This window comes from Protomyctophum bolini (genome assembly GCF_963924005.1).
Source record: "Protomyctophum bolini genome assembly, chromosome: 21".
NCBI lineage: Eukaryota > Metazoa > Chordata > Actinopteri > Myctophiformes > Myctophidae > Protomyctophum > Protomyctophum bolini.
The window spans coordinates 34,250,570-34,269,489 of NC_137882.1; the positions used below are offsets into that span (position 1 = coordinate 34,250,570).

The following is an 18,920-nucleotide window of genomic DNA, read 5'->3' on the forward strand; positions in this document are numbered from 1 at the left end:
ACTAGTTAACTCCCTGGCTGCCATTAACATACAGCTGGCTAGCCCCACTGTGTAGAGAGAGAAATCAGAATATAAATACTTGAGTACCTACCTGTCGGCCAAACCTAAGGGGTCCTAGGTTGCTTCTTAAATGGGTTACTGTAGTGCCATCTATGGGTGTATTATGATCAAGTTTGCATGGCTTGTGCAGAAGCCCTTGGTGCAAGAACAAAGAAATGTTAATTGAAATTGGTAGTTTGGTAGTTTGTGAATAGTCATGAATTAACCTTTTGAATTGGTTGCTATAGCGCCACCTATAGGCCGATTTTGGTCTTCTAGAGCACATCATACACTCCTGGACCAAATTAGGTGTAAATCGGCTTGGCAGATTTGGAGAAATGATTGACAGAAATACAGACAGACACAAAATATTGCTACACATAGCCATGGTGATAAAATATTGTTAGGGCGGAAATAAAAAATGTTACCCGTTTATTTTGTGTCCTCTAGGGTCCATAGAACAGAAAAAACATGGTTTACAAGAATCTTCACGAAACGTTCACTAAACTGGATTCTGCTACATATTCATAACTACATACACTAAAAGGGAGGGTAATCAACTTCTCCTTTATCACAGATAATAGATGGTTGTATCTCTGACTAGAATCACTAGATGTAGGCTAGTTTAATATGGTAGAAAACAGACTATTACTAACAAGGTTATCAGTGGGGGAGGTCCTGGAAGGCAAGGTATAAATGCAGGCCAAAGAGAACTTCCCCAGGGAAAGGAAGGGACCGCACACTCCAGAGACTCAGGACAAGATTATTTATGCTTAATTTGTTGTTGCACGACGCGTTTCGCTGTTTGGCTTCGTCAGGTGCTTGAATCTTCTACTTAATCTACTATCAACTTCTACTATCAGAAATCCGATATCTCCATATACATGTAAAATACACAAACAAATAAACCGTTTTGACATTTACTTTGTGCTCCTATGTCTTGGTGGCACCTCGACCCATGATGGACTTCTTTGTGTTTTTCTCAGGTTTCAAAATAATTATATAACTCTTTGGTCCAAACAGCGCAAGCAAAATGCCCAAACTAGATGCTAAAATAGCAAACACCTCCACTACATCTGCATATTTGCCTGGAGAACTGATATATGCTGGTATGAAGGCTATCCACACGGCACAGAAGATCAACATGCTGAAAGTAATTAACTTAGCTTCATTGAAGTTGTCTGGAAGATTCCTTACCATGAATGCTAGGAGGAAACTGAGGAGTGCTAGTAAGCCAATATAACCTAGTAACACCGCAAAACCAACTGTTGATCCAACATTGCACTCATAGACTATCTTTTCAGAATAGTATTGTGTGTTTTTATGAGGAGTTGGTGAGGCAGACACAAGCCAGACTGTGCAGATTATTGCCTGGATTGAAGTAAGAATCAGAACTGTTCCTCTCTGCTGCATAGGACCAAACCACTTCATGATGTCTGCACCACCAGGCTTGGAGGCCTTGAACACAGCCAGCACCACCATAGTCTTTACCAGGATGCAGGAGACACACTGCACAAAGCTGATCCCAAATATCGCATGCCTTAGCTGACAAGTCAAGAGTCTGGGACGGCCAATGAACAGGAGTGAGCACAAGAAACATAGTTTGAGTGAAAGCAAGAGTTGGAAGCTGAGTTCTGAGTTGTTGGCGCGGACCATGGGCGTCTCTTTATGATAAACAAAGATGCCCAGGACAATAGCACAGACAAATGTTCCTAGCAATGAGATGGTTGTTAAGGAGATCCCCAGGGCCTCATGGTAGGACAGGAACTCAATGATCTTAGGGACACAGTGGTCACGCTGGGGACTGGACCAGAAGTCCTCTGGACACACGGTGCACTCTGTAGAGTCTAATAAATAGGACAAGATTAAAGGGACACTCACGTATCTTCTTATAACCTTCTGTACATATACTGTAGCTACGTTATGTAACCCTACCTGTCTCGTTGCTGAACTCTCCCTCAGAACAAGCAATACAGTCGTAGCAGCAGACAGGTTCGCCTTTCCTTCTGGCCACACGGGTTCCAGGAGAACAACTGTCACTGCACACTGAACGAGGAGGCTGCAGAGGAAAGTAAAAATGATCAGTTTAAATATAAATTTCATTCACATCATGAGCTCAATTAAAAATTATAGAAAGCTGAAATTACTTTTGCGGATTGAAAGTTCCAGAAGATTCTGTCTTCATCGAGGATGAATTCTTCATCTCCGGAGACTGTCCTCTTGAACACACCTACGTTGCGAATCTTTGTGCTTCCATCAGGGAGCCACGCCCAGTTCAATATATCGAAGCTTGGTAAAGCATCACCATTCTCATCAAAGTATACACGATCACCACCAGATGTGGTGAAGTTGACCTTTTCCAGGTAATAGAGAAGCTAGAAATGATGATGAGCAGAATCATGAAAAGCAAGAGACTTTAAAAACATACTTAAGGGTCCTATTATGTGCCCAAGTCACAGTACACACTATTTGGGGATTCCACCTCCCGCCTCATTACTAAAACATGTGCTCTACCCCTTACATTATGCATTGCCTTTTAACAAAACCACACAGCGGAAGACGCACTTCCAGCATCGCCTCCAGAGCCTGCAGCACCTCCAGCGTCACCTCCAGAGCCTGCATCACCTCCGGCGTCACCTCCAGAGCCTGCAGCACATCCGGTGTCGCCTCCAGAGCCTGCAGCACCTCCGGCGTCGCCTCCAGAGCCTGCAGCACCTCCAGCGTCTCTTCTGCTGCCTCGTCCACTAGACGGCATGCCTGCTTCGTCTCGGACTCCAGGCCGTCCACCAGATGACGCCTGTTCTGCCAGGTCCCAGCCTCCAGGCCGTCCCCCTGAGGTCTCCAGCTCTGCTTCAGTCCATCGTCCAGGCCGCCCTTCCTCCTGAGGTCACCCCCGCCTCTGTCAATCATCCAGGCCGGCCCCCTGATGTCTCCTGTTCTGCCCCCACCCAGCCTCCAGGCCGCCCACCTGTCCAGTCTTCTGGCTTCCCATGTGGGGTCCGGGTTCCCCTTTGCTCTGGTCCATTGACTCTGTGTCCCTCCTTCCAGACCCCCACAGCCCACCCTGCTCGATGTTCTGGACTTTGTTCTGGGGATGTCTGCAAGCCATCCTTGAGGGGGAGGCACTGTCACGTTCCGTGACACGTTCTGTATTTAGTTAGTGCTTTACCTTAATATTTTCCTTTGATTTTGTTGTATTGTTTTCCTTGTGTCTTCCTTTGCACTTGTGTACTCTTATTTTGTAGTACGTTTTGTCTCTTGGTTTCCTCTGTTGCTTTTGTTGCCTGTGTCTCACCATGATTAGCCTAGTGTTTCCACCTTGTCCTGTTAGTCCCCCAGCCTGTCCCAGTGTTGATTATTAAAACGTAATGTTCACCAGTGTTGTAACTAACGCCCTTACATCACGTTACGTTACCTAACGAAACTACTTTTTCAGTAACTTGTAACCTAACGCTTTACATGTCCCCATTCCATAACGGCGTTATAGTTATTGTGCGTGCGTTACCCGCGTTATGGCGTTATTATGTCAACTTATTTGATCCAAGTGAAAAGTCTCCCCATATGCAGCGCCGTGAGTCTATCTGTCATACAGGCTCTGTGTTGACTGCTGAGAGAGCGCTCTCTGTGTTGTACTGTGTTGACAGTACACTAAAACGCCGGTTGAACGAACATTATTACCTACAATGGCAAATGCGGATGACAGCGAGATTGGATGCTTTGTGGGTTGGAAATACAAGCATTATTTTGAGTACTTGAAACAAAAACATTGAGGTGAAATGCAACTTATGTGGCGGACATAAAGCATTGTCCACAGCCAAGAAGAGCAATGCAAATCTAATAAAGCATGTTAAATCAGTCCATGAGCTAGGCTGCCTCACATGGACTAACACCACCAAAACCGACAAAGATCAATTTTAAATCGCCACAGCAGCATGTCACCAAGAGTCGACTTGACAAAATGATTGCTAGGTAGCCTATGTTGTTGAGGAAATGCTTCCCCTCTCAACGATGGAGTCTGTTCCGGTCAGCAAAATACCAGTGAAAGCAGGGCCATTGTGCAGAAATACATTTCATCACAAAATCATTGAAAGATAAATACATTTTCCAAATACCTGAACAGTGAATATTCTAAAATGGAAGATGAGCTCAAAAATACATTTGATGAATTAGAATATCTCTCTATACCACTGCAGATATATGGACTCTTATTTTTTGTATTATTATTATTATTTTCATATTGCAAATTTGCACAGCACCATTTGTTTTGAAGGCAAGTTGAGGCTACAATAAAGATGCCTGTGAAAATTTCTGAACATGTTTTATTGTTCCACTACATTTCATAATGTTAGGAGGGAGTTGTCTTTTTTCTAACTGTGCGACGGAACAAAAAACCTTCTTTTAAAGTAAAGTAAAGTAACTTGAAAGTAGTTACTTTCATAATTTAATAACTAGTAAAGTAACTAGTTACTTTTTTAGATAAGTAACTATAACTCTTTACTTTTTAAAATTAACTTGAACAACACTGATGTTCACCTGTGCCCTGTTTTCCCTGTGTATTTATACTCCCCTGTTTTTTCAGTTATTTGTCAGATCATTGTTGTACGTCACTAGTGTTATGCTCCTAGTGAACTCCTAGTACTTTGACTCCGAGTGTTCTTGTTACTCCTTGTGTTCTCCTCGTGTATGGATTTTGGTGAATAAACCGCCTGCAATTTCGACTGCTCTGCCTCTCTGCCTTTGTCCTGCGTTTGGGTCCTCTTGATTCACACTGTGACACCTACACACTACACATAAAATTAAATTGTATTTTTTTTTCTTCATTTATACTATATTGTTATATTAGTAATGTTGCCACATAATTCATGTTTGATTTTTATGATTTATTTTAAATAAGGTGAGATTAATTAACCTTCTAAACCCCACAGGGTTTTCTAAGGGCCGATTCATACTCCTATTTTAGAGCCGAATAAAAGTCGGTTCGGCTCTGTAGAGCCTACAATTTGACGTCATTTGAGGTTCGGGGGGGCGGGTACCGTCCTAAAGTCGGCTCTTCGGTGCTACTGAAAATTTCTGACGAGCCGAAATCATTTCGGCACTACAGCGCCGAAACAGGAGTATGAATCGGCCCTAAGTCTCACCTGCACAACCCAATAATATGTTGTTGTTTCAAATGTGGTGTTTTTAATGTGCAAATAAACAATACAAACATTCCTACAGGTTAACTGAATTAATATCCCACCTGCCATGGCTGTATTGTCTGCAAACTGGCACAGCTGTGCCCAGGGAAAGGCCCTCTTCCTGGCACACACTGCAACATGTCATGGAGGGCGTGGGCCAGAGCATACACAGCCTTGTACACATCGTACTCTCCCCTGAGGTCAGACACATCCAACAGGGTAATTTCCGCTGTTCCCAGGTCCTCTTGTCCAGTACACACCCTTCCACCAGCGTCCACCCACTCTGGTGGAAGGGGTGAAAATTTACACTGAAATGTGCGTTCCCAAAACTGCCTCACCTGAAAGAACACAATTAATTCATAAGAATACCGGTAAATACAATTCATTAATTAATGTATTAATTATTCACTTCATTCCGTTTGCAGATACTATAGTGGTACAATTATACAATGGTGCAAAAATGATGACACAAAATGTCTTAAGGGCTTGTGTCCATTCTGGTCCTCTGTATTCAATTCATTGAGACATTAAAGACAAACAATAAACAACAATAAATATACAATAAAATTAAACAAAAATACTTACTATGTTATCCTCCTGGTCATTGTCAGGACGCATTTTTAACAAAAAGTCCTTGAGACCTGGCATCTCTCCACGACGGTTGGCAAAACCCAGGGTGCCTCTGAGGTATGGCAGGTAGTGAGGCGCCTGGAGATAACCGTCCCCCCACCAAGCTGAAGTGGCAGGTAAGATCCATAGCAGACCTGTCACATTCTGCTTAACCACCTGTTCATCATTTCGAAATAAATGAAAGGCATGTCTTTCTTTCAATACATTCTCATTTTAGATTATTCTAATTACGAATCCCTAATTAACATCCTCCACAGATGTATCGTAACACAAACCTCATCCAAGACATTATGAATATAGGGCCCGTATCCAAACACAATGACCACACGAGCTGTGGACGTCTTCATCACAGTGACGATCCTCTGGAGTTTATCCAGGTCATTGTGGAAGGGCAGAGCCTCTGAATAAGCCACACAACCCAGACCAGACTGGTCCAGGCCAGACTGGAACAATCGGGCGGCGTCACGGCCGGCATCATCATCACTGAACAACAGTCCTACCCAGGTCCACTCGAACCACCTCATAGTCTGGAGCATAGCTCGAGCCTGAGTGGATGAAGAATGGACGGAAATTTACTTAGTTTAGATCATACAGTAAATGGGCAAACAGCGGACCAGGGGCCACATGCGGCCCCCGTGTTCAGTTATGTGGCCTGCAGGTTAATATTGGAATACTGTTATATCATTGATTTCAGCTGTTACAATTCCAAACACGCAAACATGACCCGCTTTAATTACTTGCGCAAGCAGAGTGCGCAAGTACTAGTTTCGCCCGGGACTCGTATGCACCGTCCCAGATGTCCCGCCAATTTTGATGCGTTTGCACCGTCCCAGCAAATGACGTAATGACTAATTGTGCCTGATACGGCAGTGGTGCCAGATTACCTACATGTATACATAGGAGCATTACCTTTAATCCTCCCAACACTAAAACATATCGTCATTACGTCACCATCGAAAACCAATTACACTCTGGCATTGGGTCCTTTAATCCACATCTTCATTACGTAATCATTGAGAGCTAGTTATACATATACTATGTATATGTATAAAACCAATGGTTTTCGATGGTGGTGACGTAATGACGATATGTTTTAGTGTCGGGAGGATTAAAGGTAATGCTCCTATGTATACATGTATGTAATCTGGCACCACTGCCGTATCAGGCACAATTAGTCATAACGTCATTTACCGGGACGGTGCATACGCATAAAAATTTGCGGGACGGCTGGGACGGTGCATACGGCGCAAAGTAACCACAGTATACCGCTAATCAACTTACAAATTACATTTACATACATTGTATATGTATAACTAGCTCTCAATGATGACGTAATAAAGATGTGGATTAAAGGACCAAATGCCAGAGTGTAATTGGTTTTCGATGGTGACATAATGACGATATGTTTTAGTGTTGGGAGGATTAAAGGTAATGCTCCTATGTATACATGTATGTAATCTGGCACCACTGCCGTATCAGGCACAAGTAGTCATTACTAAGATTTGACAGTTTGTAGCGGTCGAAAGTACTTGTGCGCTCTGCTTGTGCACAAGTAGGCCATAAATGGCCTACTAGTGCACAAGCAGAGCGCACAAGTAAGTAAGTATGCAAACAAGCAAGTATGCACTCGACAGAGTGCAGTTCTAGTTATATCTATAATGGTCAATATTAGTAGCATAATTACAATTTCAATTGTCTTTTCATGTCCAATGCATTTGAATTTAAGTATGTTTAATTTAAGTTAACATAAGTATAAATAAATGCATTTGAAATTAAATAAAAATGTTAGGCATACTTTTCAGGATTCCAATTAATCTTAGCAAAAATAGCAAATAATTCAGGATATCACAAACTCAAAACGTGTCGCAGTGCAACGTGTGTTGAGCTAGAATGGAGACAAGATATTTCTATGGAGTCAGTTCAGTCTCAAAAGATTCACAGTAAATAACACAGATTTGTAAATCACAAGTTCAGATTTGCAACTCACGTGAGTGAATTTGTGTTTCACATTTGTGTTTTGTATCCACAAGTTCAGATTTGTGTTTTGTACCTGTGTTTTGTATCTGTGTTTCGCATCTGTGTTTTGTATTTGTGTTTTGTATTTGTGTTTTGTATTTGTGTTTTGTATCTGTAATACGCATCTGTGTTTTGTATCTGTGTTTCGCATCTGTGTTTTGTATTTGTGTTTTGTATTTGTGTTTTGTATTTGTGTTTTGTATCTGTAATTCGCATCTGTGTTTTGTATCCGTGTTTCGCATCTGTGTTTTGTATTTGCGTTTTGTATCTGTAATTTGCATCTGTGTTTTGTATCCGTGTTTCGCATCTGTGTTTGAAACACAAATACAAAACACAGATGTGAAACACGGATACAAAACACAGATGCAGATTACAGATACAAAACGCAAATACAAAACACAAATACAAAACACAGATGTGAAACACGGATACAAAACACAAATCTGAACTTGTGGATACAAAAGACAAATGTGAACCTGTGAGTTCACTCACGTGAGTTGCAAATCTGAACTTGTGAGTTACAAATCTGTGAGACCTTTGAGACTATTTTTGAGACTCTTCTGACGTTGGGCGTTAACGAACGTCATCATTGGCTGAGGGAATCTGTCAATCATTCTGATTGACAGATTCCTCGGCCAATCAGATCGGTCCGCCTTCAGCCAATCCTATGGCTCCTTACATTGTGAGGGGTGGGGGCTCCTTTTGCACTGCATCGATGCTTGGAAGAGCTTCAGTTAAAATCAGTGGTGGAAAATAACGAAGTACAATTACTTCGTTACTGTACTTAAGTACAAGTTTGGAGAATTTGTACTTTTATTGACTACTTTTCTTTTGCTGTATTTTTACTTTTACTTCGTTACATTTACAAGGAAAAAATCGTACTTTTAATGCGCTATATTTAAAATCGGACACCTCGTTACTCGCTACAAATTAAATAATAAAATCTTATATTTGTCTTACTGGAGGAATGCGCAGTTGAGAATTGAACAGGGCTGCTCCACTCTCAGATAATAGGGGGGCGGAGTTGTGTTCTGCTGCCTGGCCTGCTTTGAAGACGGCAAGACGCACACACTGTGTTTTGTCACACGCATTCAACATGGATGACCGAGACACAGTCTTAGCAGAAGGATTTTTTATTTTTGTCCTTGCCTTATGCCTTACGCCCATGCCTTAATATTTAGCGGAAAACCAACCAATAAGTCCCTATCCGACACAAATTAACTAATCTTTCTCAGCCGTCACTGGAGCGCGCATCTAGCTACTGCATGATCATGCACGCTGACAGACAGCAGACACTGTCCCAACTCCTAACACAAACACTGAGGGAACTTGTTGTTGTACACACATAATGTGCCACGAAAAATAGCTTCCAATAGCTTAGTTGGTTATTATCGCTTCGAGGAGGTACGTGTCCATAATATCGCCACGAACGGCCAACAAAAGACATCTCTCTTCCACAGTGAATGAAGCGCAGTGATGCCTAATTTATTCTTCGCCGTACAAAGTGTTCCGCGCTGAAAATAGCTGATATACAAGCTCACAACTTGTCGCGTCCGGACACGTTGTGAGCTTGTAGATCAGCCAACCCCAGCATGCGGAGATGCAGGCTCTGAGAACGTTCAGAAACTTTTGCCTTCACAATAAAAGCATGCAAAAGCCCATATAGAGAAGGAAAAATAATTCGGTGGCATTTCACATTGCAAAAGAGCAATTTTTGTAAAATGTAAAAAATATATAAAAATTAAAGCAAAAAAAGAACGAAAAATAACTATAATAGTTCATTTTTCAAACGATGAACTTTAGTTCAAAATTTGGAATGATGAACTATGAACGGAACTAGTTCATTTTAAAAATCAACAACTGTGAACTGAACTATAGTTCCTTAAAAAAAAGAACTTTGCCAACACGATGTATGCTGTTGGGGGTTCTGTATTTTCAGTATTTGTATGCTATTTAATTTTTTGGAATAAAGCCACTTTTGACAGGATGACAATTTTGGAAATTCATTTCTTTGTATTCATTTTGAAAATAATTTTGTATTTTGTACTTTGTAATTTTTACTTTTATACTTAAGTACATTTTACGCCGGGTACATTTTTGTACTTAAGTACATTTTATTTGAGGTACTTTTATACTTTTACTTAAGTAACTTTCTTAATGGGCACTTTGTACTTTTACTTAAGTAATTTTCAAGTAGAGAATCAGTACTTCTACTTAAGTAAAATATTTTTGTACTTTTTCCACCACTGGTTAAAATTAATATTAATATTAAAATGAGGAGCATCTTCAATATTAAATATATAAAATATAAAATATTATAATATTATAATATTCAATATTAAAAATATATATATATATATATATATATATATAGTCTATATAACATTTTAATAGATTATTATTATAATTCACAATAGTGATATTCAAACTATTCAAGGTTATAGGGTTAAATATATATAATATATATATATATCAATCTCTTAAAGGTGCTGTAAGAGAATCTTTCGCTTAATAACCCCAGGCTACATATTCTGGAGGAACATTAGCATTAATTAACATAAAATAGCCGATCTACAAGCTCACAATGCAATAATGCATTGTGATGTGAGCTTGTAGATCGGCTATTTTTTGGCAAAGAAATCAGTAAAATAATAGTCTTGTAAAGAAGTGGTTCCCAATATGGGGTCCGGGGACCCCCATGGGTCATTGCAGTTTCAGGGGGTCCCCAGCTAAATCAGGGGTCCCCAAACTTTTTCCTGTGAGGGCCACATAACTTTTCCCTTCTCTGATGGGGGCCGGGGTCAGTTTGTAACAGAAAAAGTGTGACGATCGCAGGGGTGCCTAACCGTAAACATATTTTTTTTCTCCAGAAAGCCACACATAACCAAATATTAATAACCAGTGCACGTACTGTACATGCAGCACTACAGGGCTGCATAGTGCATGTACTGTACATGCAGCAGTGCCAGGGTTTCCTGCACAATGTTGTTGGCATGGCGCTGCGCCATGCTTGAAATAAATCGCGTGTGTGTGATATGAAATATCCAGTACCTCCCCAGTGCCTCCCCAAGTGCCACCCCAGTGTCTGCCCTGCAGTGTCTGCCCAGTGTCTGCAAAGTGCCTCCCCAGTGTCCCCCTGAGTGCCTCCCCAGTGCCTCCCCAATGTCTCCCCAGTGCCTCCCTGAGTGCCTCCCCAGTGTCTCCCCAGTGCCTCCCCAGTGTCTCCCCAGTGTCCCCCCCGAGTGCCTCCCCAGTGTCTCCCCAGTGCCTCCCCAGTGTCTCCCCAGTGTCCCCCCCGAGTGCCTCCCCAGTTTGCCCCTGAGTGCCTCCCCAGTGTCTCCCCAGTCCCCCCCCCCCGAGTGCCTCCCCAGTGTCTCCCCAGTGTCCCCCAGTGTCCCCCCCAGTGCCTCCCAGTGTCCCCCTGAGTGCCTCCCCAGTGTCTCCCCAGTGCCTCCCCAGTGTCTCCCCAGTGCCTCCCAGTGTCCCCCTGAGTGCCTCCCCAGTGCCTCCCTAGTGTCTCCCCAGTGCCTCCCCAGTGCCTCCCCAGTGTCTCCCCAGTGTCTCGCCAGTGTCTCGCCAGTGTCTCCCCAGTGCCTCCCCAGTGTCTCCCCAGTGCCTCCCCAGTGTCTCCCCAGTGCCTCCCCAGTGTCTCCCCAGTGCCTCCCCAGTGTCCCCTCAGTGACTCCCCAGTGCCTCCCCAGTGTCTCCCCAGTGCCTCTCCAGTGCCTGCCCAGTGTCCCCCAGTGTCCCCCCCAGTGCCTCCCCAGTGTCTCCAATAGCAATACAAGAGCAATAACACAAATTACTCTTAATTTATTAATCTAATTATTTGCTCTCATCCAGTGCTAATGAAAAATAAAAATAAAATCCTATATTTTGGCTATTTAAAAAAAAAATACTATGCGGGCCGTAGTTTGGTGACCCCTGAGCTAAATGATATTTTGGAACCAAATGGACCCTTGCAGGTCTGTAACACTTAGAGTGTACAAATGGAACCCGATAGAAATGCATAATGCATGTCAAACTGGGGGGTCCTTGAAATTAAATGGGTTGAGAATCACTGCTATAATCTTCTCTTATGGGGGTCCCAACCCTGGCATATCTTTTCAAATGGGGGTCCGCGGGCTAATAAGTGTCAAGTTTAAGTATAACCTTTCAGTTTTGTTAAAGCCTTCTGTTGGTACAGGGAATAAGGTAGTTCTGGGGTACCCTGTACATATTGCATGTGGTTAATGTAATACAAAAAACAATCACACCCATGTGAAGTGAGGGGCACTCTTATCATCTTACAACATCGAGGAGGGAATTCGGTATAGCTATGATTAGGTGATGTAATGATAATGTAAAACAAACATTAAAATGAAAATCTCTTCATTGTTAATTGCATTTAATGTTTGTGTTAGGGACAAGCTGGTAAAATGTCCCTTCATGGCGTTTTTGAGGGGTGCTAGCCCCTCCTATGGTTTAATGTTTGGTTTTAGTTCAATGTTTGATTTAAAAACCCCATTGACAATGAAAGCAAAATTTACGTCATCTTGTCCCTAACAAACATTACATGCCATTAAACCCTCTTATTACCAGCCTTAAATCACATCTTTTTGTGGCTTAGGCCAGATTTGGCGACTTTTTGAATGACAATAGAAAAATGTGAGATATGACCACAATGGCATGAAATATCTCATTTTCAAGCTGCATATCTCTACTTCACAATGAAAAAAGAATTATGACTCTAGCATGTTCCTTCGTTGACTTATAAGCATTTTAGTACAACTTGGTTTCACTGTTCACTGAAAACCAAGGTGTATTAAAATGCTTATTACTAAACAATGGAATATGCTAGAGTCATAATTTTTCATTCATTGTGAAGTAGAGACATGCAGCTTTAAAATGAGATATTTCATGCCATTGTGGTCATATCTCACATTTTTCGATTGCCATTCAAAAAGTCGCCAAAGCTGGCCAATGCTGGCCAATGCCCCATTTCTTAATTCGTCATTTTCATGCAAAAAGAAAAAACAGCGGTCTAAATAAATTATATACATATAATCCGGCAGTTTAACTGTAACACCCAAAACTGCCACCAGATGGCGGGAAAGCACCATTATGCTGAAAATGCCGTTAGAGTCAAATCTCTTGACATCACTTCCTGTTCAACGGAGTAAACAAGAAGTGAAAAGATTGTCCCCTACAAGATAGCCTCACTCTCTCGGAATGCTAGGCTAACAATAGCTTCATCATAAATTAGTGTAAAATCACCCAAATCGAGCCCAGAAAGTCCCAAAATATCAGATTTTTTGCCGCGATTCACATAGAGACGGCGCGCGTGCACGATAGTGCACGATCGCGCGGATTTCGGCCGGTTTTTAGTAGATTACATAAAAATAAAAAATAAAATGCAAAAAAATCGGAAAAAAATGATAATTTGATTAAATTTTTTTGGAATTATTGTCTACCACGTCCACAACGTCCTTGGCCATGAGGGATTTGTTGATAGCACGTCAGAAAGAACGTCCTTGGCCTTAAAGAGAATTTAATGTTTGTTTTGACAGTTTGTTTTACATCACCATTACATCACCTATAATCAAGATGACTTAGACTTTATATTATTAGCGCCCCTCACTTCACACAGGTGTGATTTTTAAAACAAACATTAAACCTGTAAAATAAAATTGTTATTGGGTCTGACCCTCTAAGACCCAGTGTTGCTTTTTAGCAACAATTTTATTTATATATATATATATATATATATATATATATATATATATATATATATATATATATATATAAGGAGGGGCTAGCACCCCTCAAAAACGCCATTGACAATGAAGGGAAATTTTACCAGCTTGTCCCTAACACAAACATTAAATGTAATTAACAATGAAGAGATTTTCATTTTAATGTTTGTTTTACATCATTACATCACCTAATCATAGCTATACCGAATTCCCTCCTCGATGTTGTAAGATGATAAGAGTGCCCCTCACTTCACATGGGTGTGATTGTTTTTTGTATTACATTAACCACATGCAATATGTACAGGGTACCCCAGAACTAAACTACCTTATTCCCTGTACCAACAGAAGGCTTTAACAAAACTGAAAGGTTATACTTAAACTTGACACTTATTAGCCCGCGGACCCCCATATTGAAAAGATATGCCAGGGTTGGGACCCCCATAAGAGAAGATTATAGCAGTGATTCTCAACCCATTTAATTTCAAGGACCCCCCAGTTTGACATGCATTATGCATTTCTATCTCTGGGACCCTCAATTTATTTTGTAAAATCTATGTTGATTTTACTCTGAGAGTGTGCAAATGGAACCAAATGGAAACAAACGGGTCCATTTGGTTCCATTTGTACACTCTAAGTGTTACAGACCTGTAAGGGTCCATTTGGTTCCAAAATATCATTTAGCTGGGGACCCCCTGAAACTGCAATGACCCATGAGGGTCCCCGGACCCCATATTGGGAACCACTTCTTTACAAGACTATTATTTTACTGATTTCTTTGCCACAAAATATGATCTACAAGCTCACAATGCAATAATGCATTGCGATGTGAGCTTGTAGATTGGCTATTTTATGTTAATTAATGCTAATGTTCCCCCAGAATATGTAGCCTGGGGTTATTAAGCGAAAGATTCTTTTACAGCACGTTTAAGAGATTGATAACACAAGTGGATGATATATTAAATTAACCCTATAACCTTAATGATTTGAATAGTTTGAATATCACTATTGTGAATTATAATAATAATCTATTAAAATGTTATATAGACTATATATATATATATATATATATATATATATATATATATTTAATATTGAATATTATAATATTATAATATTTTATATTTTATATATTTAATATTGAAGATGCTCCTCATTTTAATATTAATATTAATTTTAACTGAAGCTCTTCCAAGCATTGATGCAGTGCAAAAGGAGCCCCCCCCCCCTCACAATGTAAGGAGCCATAGGATTGGCTGAAGGCGAACCGATCTGATTGGCCGAGGAATCTGTCAATCAGAATGATTGACAGATTCCCTCAGCCAATGATGACGTTCGTTAACGCCCAACGTCAGAAGAGTCTCAAAAATAGTCTCAAAGGTCTCACAGATTTGTAACTCACAAGTTCAGATTTGCAACTCACGTGAGTGAACTCACAGGTTCACATTTGTCTTTTGTATCCACAAGTTCAGATTTGTGTTTTGTATCCGTGTTTCGCATCTGTGTTTTGTATTTGTGTTTTGTATTTGCGTTTTGTATCTGTAATCTGCATCTGTGTTTTGTATCCGTGTTTCACATCTGTGTTTTGTATTTGTGTTTCAAACACAGATGCGAAACACGGATACAAAACACAGATGCAAATTACAGATACAAAACGCAAATACAAAACACAGATGCGAAACACGGATACAAAACACAGATGCGAAACACAGATACAAAACACAGATACAAAACACAAATCTGAACTTGTGGATACAAAACACAAATGTGAAACACAAATTCACTCACGTGAGTTGCAAATCTGAACTTGTGAGTTACAAATCTGTGTTATTTACTGTGAATCTTTTGAGACTGAACTGACTCCATATATTTCTACCCAACATTATATGCAATGTGGCCCTCTGGAGTGAGTGTGGACATATAGTGGCCCTCTGGAGTGAGTGTGGAAATACAGTGGCCCTCTGGAGTGAGTGTGGAAATACAGTGTCCCTCTGGAGTGAGTGTGGAAATTTAGTGGCCCTCTGGAGTGAGTGTGGAAATATAGTGGCCCTCTCCTACATCAAAGTTGCCCACCACATGGGTTAGAGTATTCCAGTTTGTGAAACATGAACTATTAGATACCAACACATCTATTGTTAGAAGTTCACCTGGAAGACAAAACTTGGCGTTGTTCTGAAGAAGGATGGGAACTGAGTCCGGTCGCTCAGACAGGAACAACCAGCATAGTAACTTATCTGGAAAAACAGAATAAAAACAAATACTAAATATCTATTCTGTAATGTACTAGATCATAGGTATTCAACAGTGCGTCTGGTACCCTCAGGGCAGTGCTACTCAACCCACGGCCCCTGCTTAATGTATCTGTGGCAAACAATGAAAATATAATGTTAGTTATTTTCATTGTTTTGAACAAGATTTTAGTTATTGTATTGTAAAAAGTTGTAGCCTGTTGACAACTTAGTATTAACCACTTACTTTATCACCTGTGATAATCTGTTAATTATATGTTCTCTTCACATTTTGTGAATGAAGCCTCATTTTGGTCTTCAACCAGACAAAATTCTCCCATCCCTCGCTCCCTCCATTGGCTCTCGGTCGCAGCCCGGAAAGAGTACAAAACTCTGATGCTGGCATTCAAAGCAACCAAAGGTATGGCACCCTCATATACCCCCAATAGCTGCTTTTAACACTCCACTGTGTGGATTCAGAATGACCAGGTCATAAGCGTACATAGAGTAAGGTGATTAATGATAGTGATAAGACAGCCTGTATTGCACTTATTTCATTCACGATAGATCATCCATGTATAATATGCACAATGTGCTTAGATATGCCACAAGCAGCTTCTGAAACCGTTTGGTTTATCCTGTCAAAAGCTCAATAAGTTTAAATTTAGCATCGGAAGATAGTGGAAATAACCTACTGTAGCTGGCAATCATTTGTGTGCCAGGTTTCCTTTTTAATCTGAACTGGTTATCTGCAGTAAAGACAAACATTCCCAGATGTACAAACATGATTCTTTCCAAAACTGTGGACACTAGAGAATGCTGGCCAGAGAGATTTGGATGTGCTGTTTGAGAACTTTACAGGTCCTGCCATTGGCAATTCAGTAGAATGCAGTGCATTGTCAGAAATAGAAGAGTTCAGTAGAATGCAGTGCATTGTCAGAAACAGAACAGTTCAGTAGAATGCAGTGCATTGTCACAAACAGAACAGTTCAGTAGATTGTCAGTGCATGGTCAGAAACAGAACAGTTCAGTAAGGGGGCATTGTCAATCAATACAGTAAATGATCCTGAATAGATATTGTTCCTCTGCTGGACACTTATTTTCAGTAGCAAAGCAGTAGCATTAACATTAGGCTAATCAGTGAATTAAACCTGCAGGGAAAACATGCATTTTCAGAAACCTTCAAGATAAGATCAGTAAAGTGTGAAGAGTTTGAATGGCACATCTGTAGGTCTGTTTAGTTTACCTGCCTTTTCTTTAAGGACAGGCTCTAATTGTACAGAGGTGATTGACTCTGTACCATGAACCAACAGACCTGTAAAACACAGGCCAAGGGCAGTAACTTAACACTTTCACTTAAAACAAAGGGGAAACAAGAAATTATGACTTTCGTCATATTATTACCAGCATCTTGTATATGTGCGGCGGTGGTGGTCCACAGAAAGAAAAAAGAAAGCAGATCTACAAGCTCCCAACGTGTGAAGATATGAATATGATGCAGTGTGAGCTTGTATTTTTGATTATTATATTTTGTAAAGGAATGGAAGTCAATATATCTGACTGTCAGTATCAGTCAGTTTGACCAGATTCCATTCAAATTGGCTACTATGAGTATGAGGTTTCCACTTGACAGCACTCACGCAGTTGGTTTGATTGACACATTGACATGTCAATCTGTCGTAAAACGAGAGTCTAAAATGTTGTAGAGTTATGGGTCCATTTGGTTGTATTTGTACAAGCTCAGGTCACCCATTCTCCAAACAATCATATATCGCATGATTCGCATCGCAGTCACTGAGACTCAAATGTGTTACTGTCTGTTATCCATTAAATCAGCGATTCTGCTGCCACGTTTTAGAGGCGCTCCGTGGTTATTTGCCCCCTCAATGTCATAACTGTTCTATTAGTTGGCTCTGGGACTGGTTGAAACCACTGCAATCATGGCTAATGGCACGCATAATGAAGAAATAGGGCATTAAAAAACATTACAAGTTGAAATATGGAGACAAGGTTTCTTCTCGACAGAAACGATTATGATCCATGTCTTTCAAACGGCAAAAACACCAAATGTAATATTGATCATATTACAGATTTGCAAATAGCCAAGTAAGCAAAATTAAATAAAATAGGCTATAGGTGAAAGGGGATAGGAAACTTACCATGGGCACTCTGTATACACCTAATATTCTAGAGAGGGTAATAGAACTTTTTGAGGTACTAGGACCCACAATTCCAAGTACCGGAGGAGACCCAACACAGCTCTGATCCAGTGTAAACTGCTCCTCTCTCCCACTGATCAGTGACAACGCTGCAGGGACTGCAACTCCAAGCGTTAAACAGGTGTCATAGCAACGGTATCCCAGAGTCACATTGGGGAGCAGGCTGGGGTCTCTGTTGATCTCAGTGATGGCAAATGCCATGATCTGTGCCATTCTGAACGCCCTCATTAAAAAACTAACACACAGAATTACACTGTAGCCTTGAATATCATTGCTGTCGGGCAGAAACCTTGTATCTCCATATTTAAACGTTGTGTTTTTGTTTAATACATTTCTTACTTTGTCATACTACAAAATGTTGTGCTATTTTTTAAGAAAATATTTAAGTCAAAGTGCTTGTGACTAAATAATAACTACCCTAGATCCATCCAAACACATGTTCTGAGAAGGTTTCCACCCGGCCTATATCTTTGTAGAAACAACTGAAACATACACATCAACTAATCATGTCAAAACAAGGTTGGTGTTGTCTTGCTGGCTATTCGTGATACTCACTGACTGCAGGAGGGCTTCTGCTCCTTGGACTGTGTGAACGTCAGCCCAGGGAACTCAGAGGCCAGGTGGAATGGAAACAAACCACCCAGAAGCACATCTCCAGCCTTGTATATTCTGCCAGGATCAAACAGTGCCTGTAACTCACAAGAAGAGGAAGAGGATGAAGTCAAAGGAGAGAAGGAAGAGAACATCATCAAGTATGAAAACAGTTGTATGTCTAAAGAAGTCCTCATGACTGTCCTCCTCTGTCTAACAACCCCTCCCACCTTCTCCATCCAGTGTCCAGTTGTTAGGTTTTATACCCATGCAGTGCCGTCCCCTGTG

At 40.9% G+C, this 18,920-nt stretch overlaps 1 protein-coding gene across 1 annotated transcript; it reads right to left on the bottom strand.

Moving 5' to 3' along the window:
• Window positions 1-972: 972 nt before the first annotated feature.
• On the bottom strand, window positions 973-18,254 carry LOC308336502 (extracellular calcium-sensing receptor-like; the record flags this gene model as incomplete). Its single annotated transcript, XM_080793868.1, has 9 exons — window positions 973-1,283; window positions 1,482-1,886; window positions 1,975-2,098; window positions 2,187-2,414; window positions 2,605-2,685; window positions 2,737-3,149; window positions 5,305-5,499; window positions 6,175-6,391; window positions 18,063-18,254. The coding sequence occupies 9 exons, from the start codon at window positions 18,252-18,254 to the stop codon at window positions 973-975; spliced, it is 2,166 nt and encodes a 721-aa protein (XP_080649994.1).
• Between the last annotated feature and the right edge of the window lie 666 nt (window positions 18,255-18,920).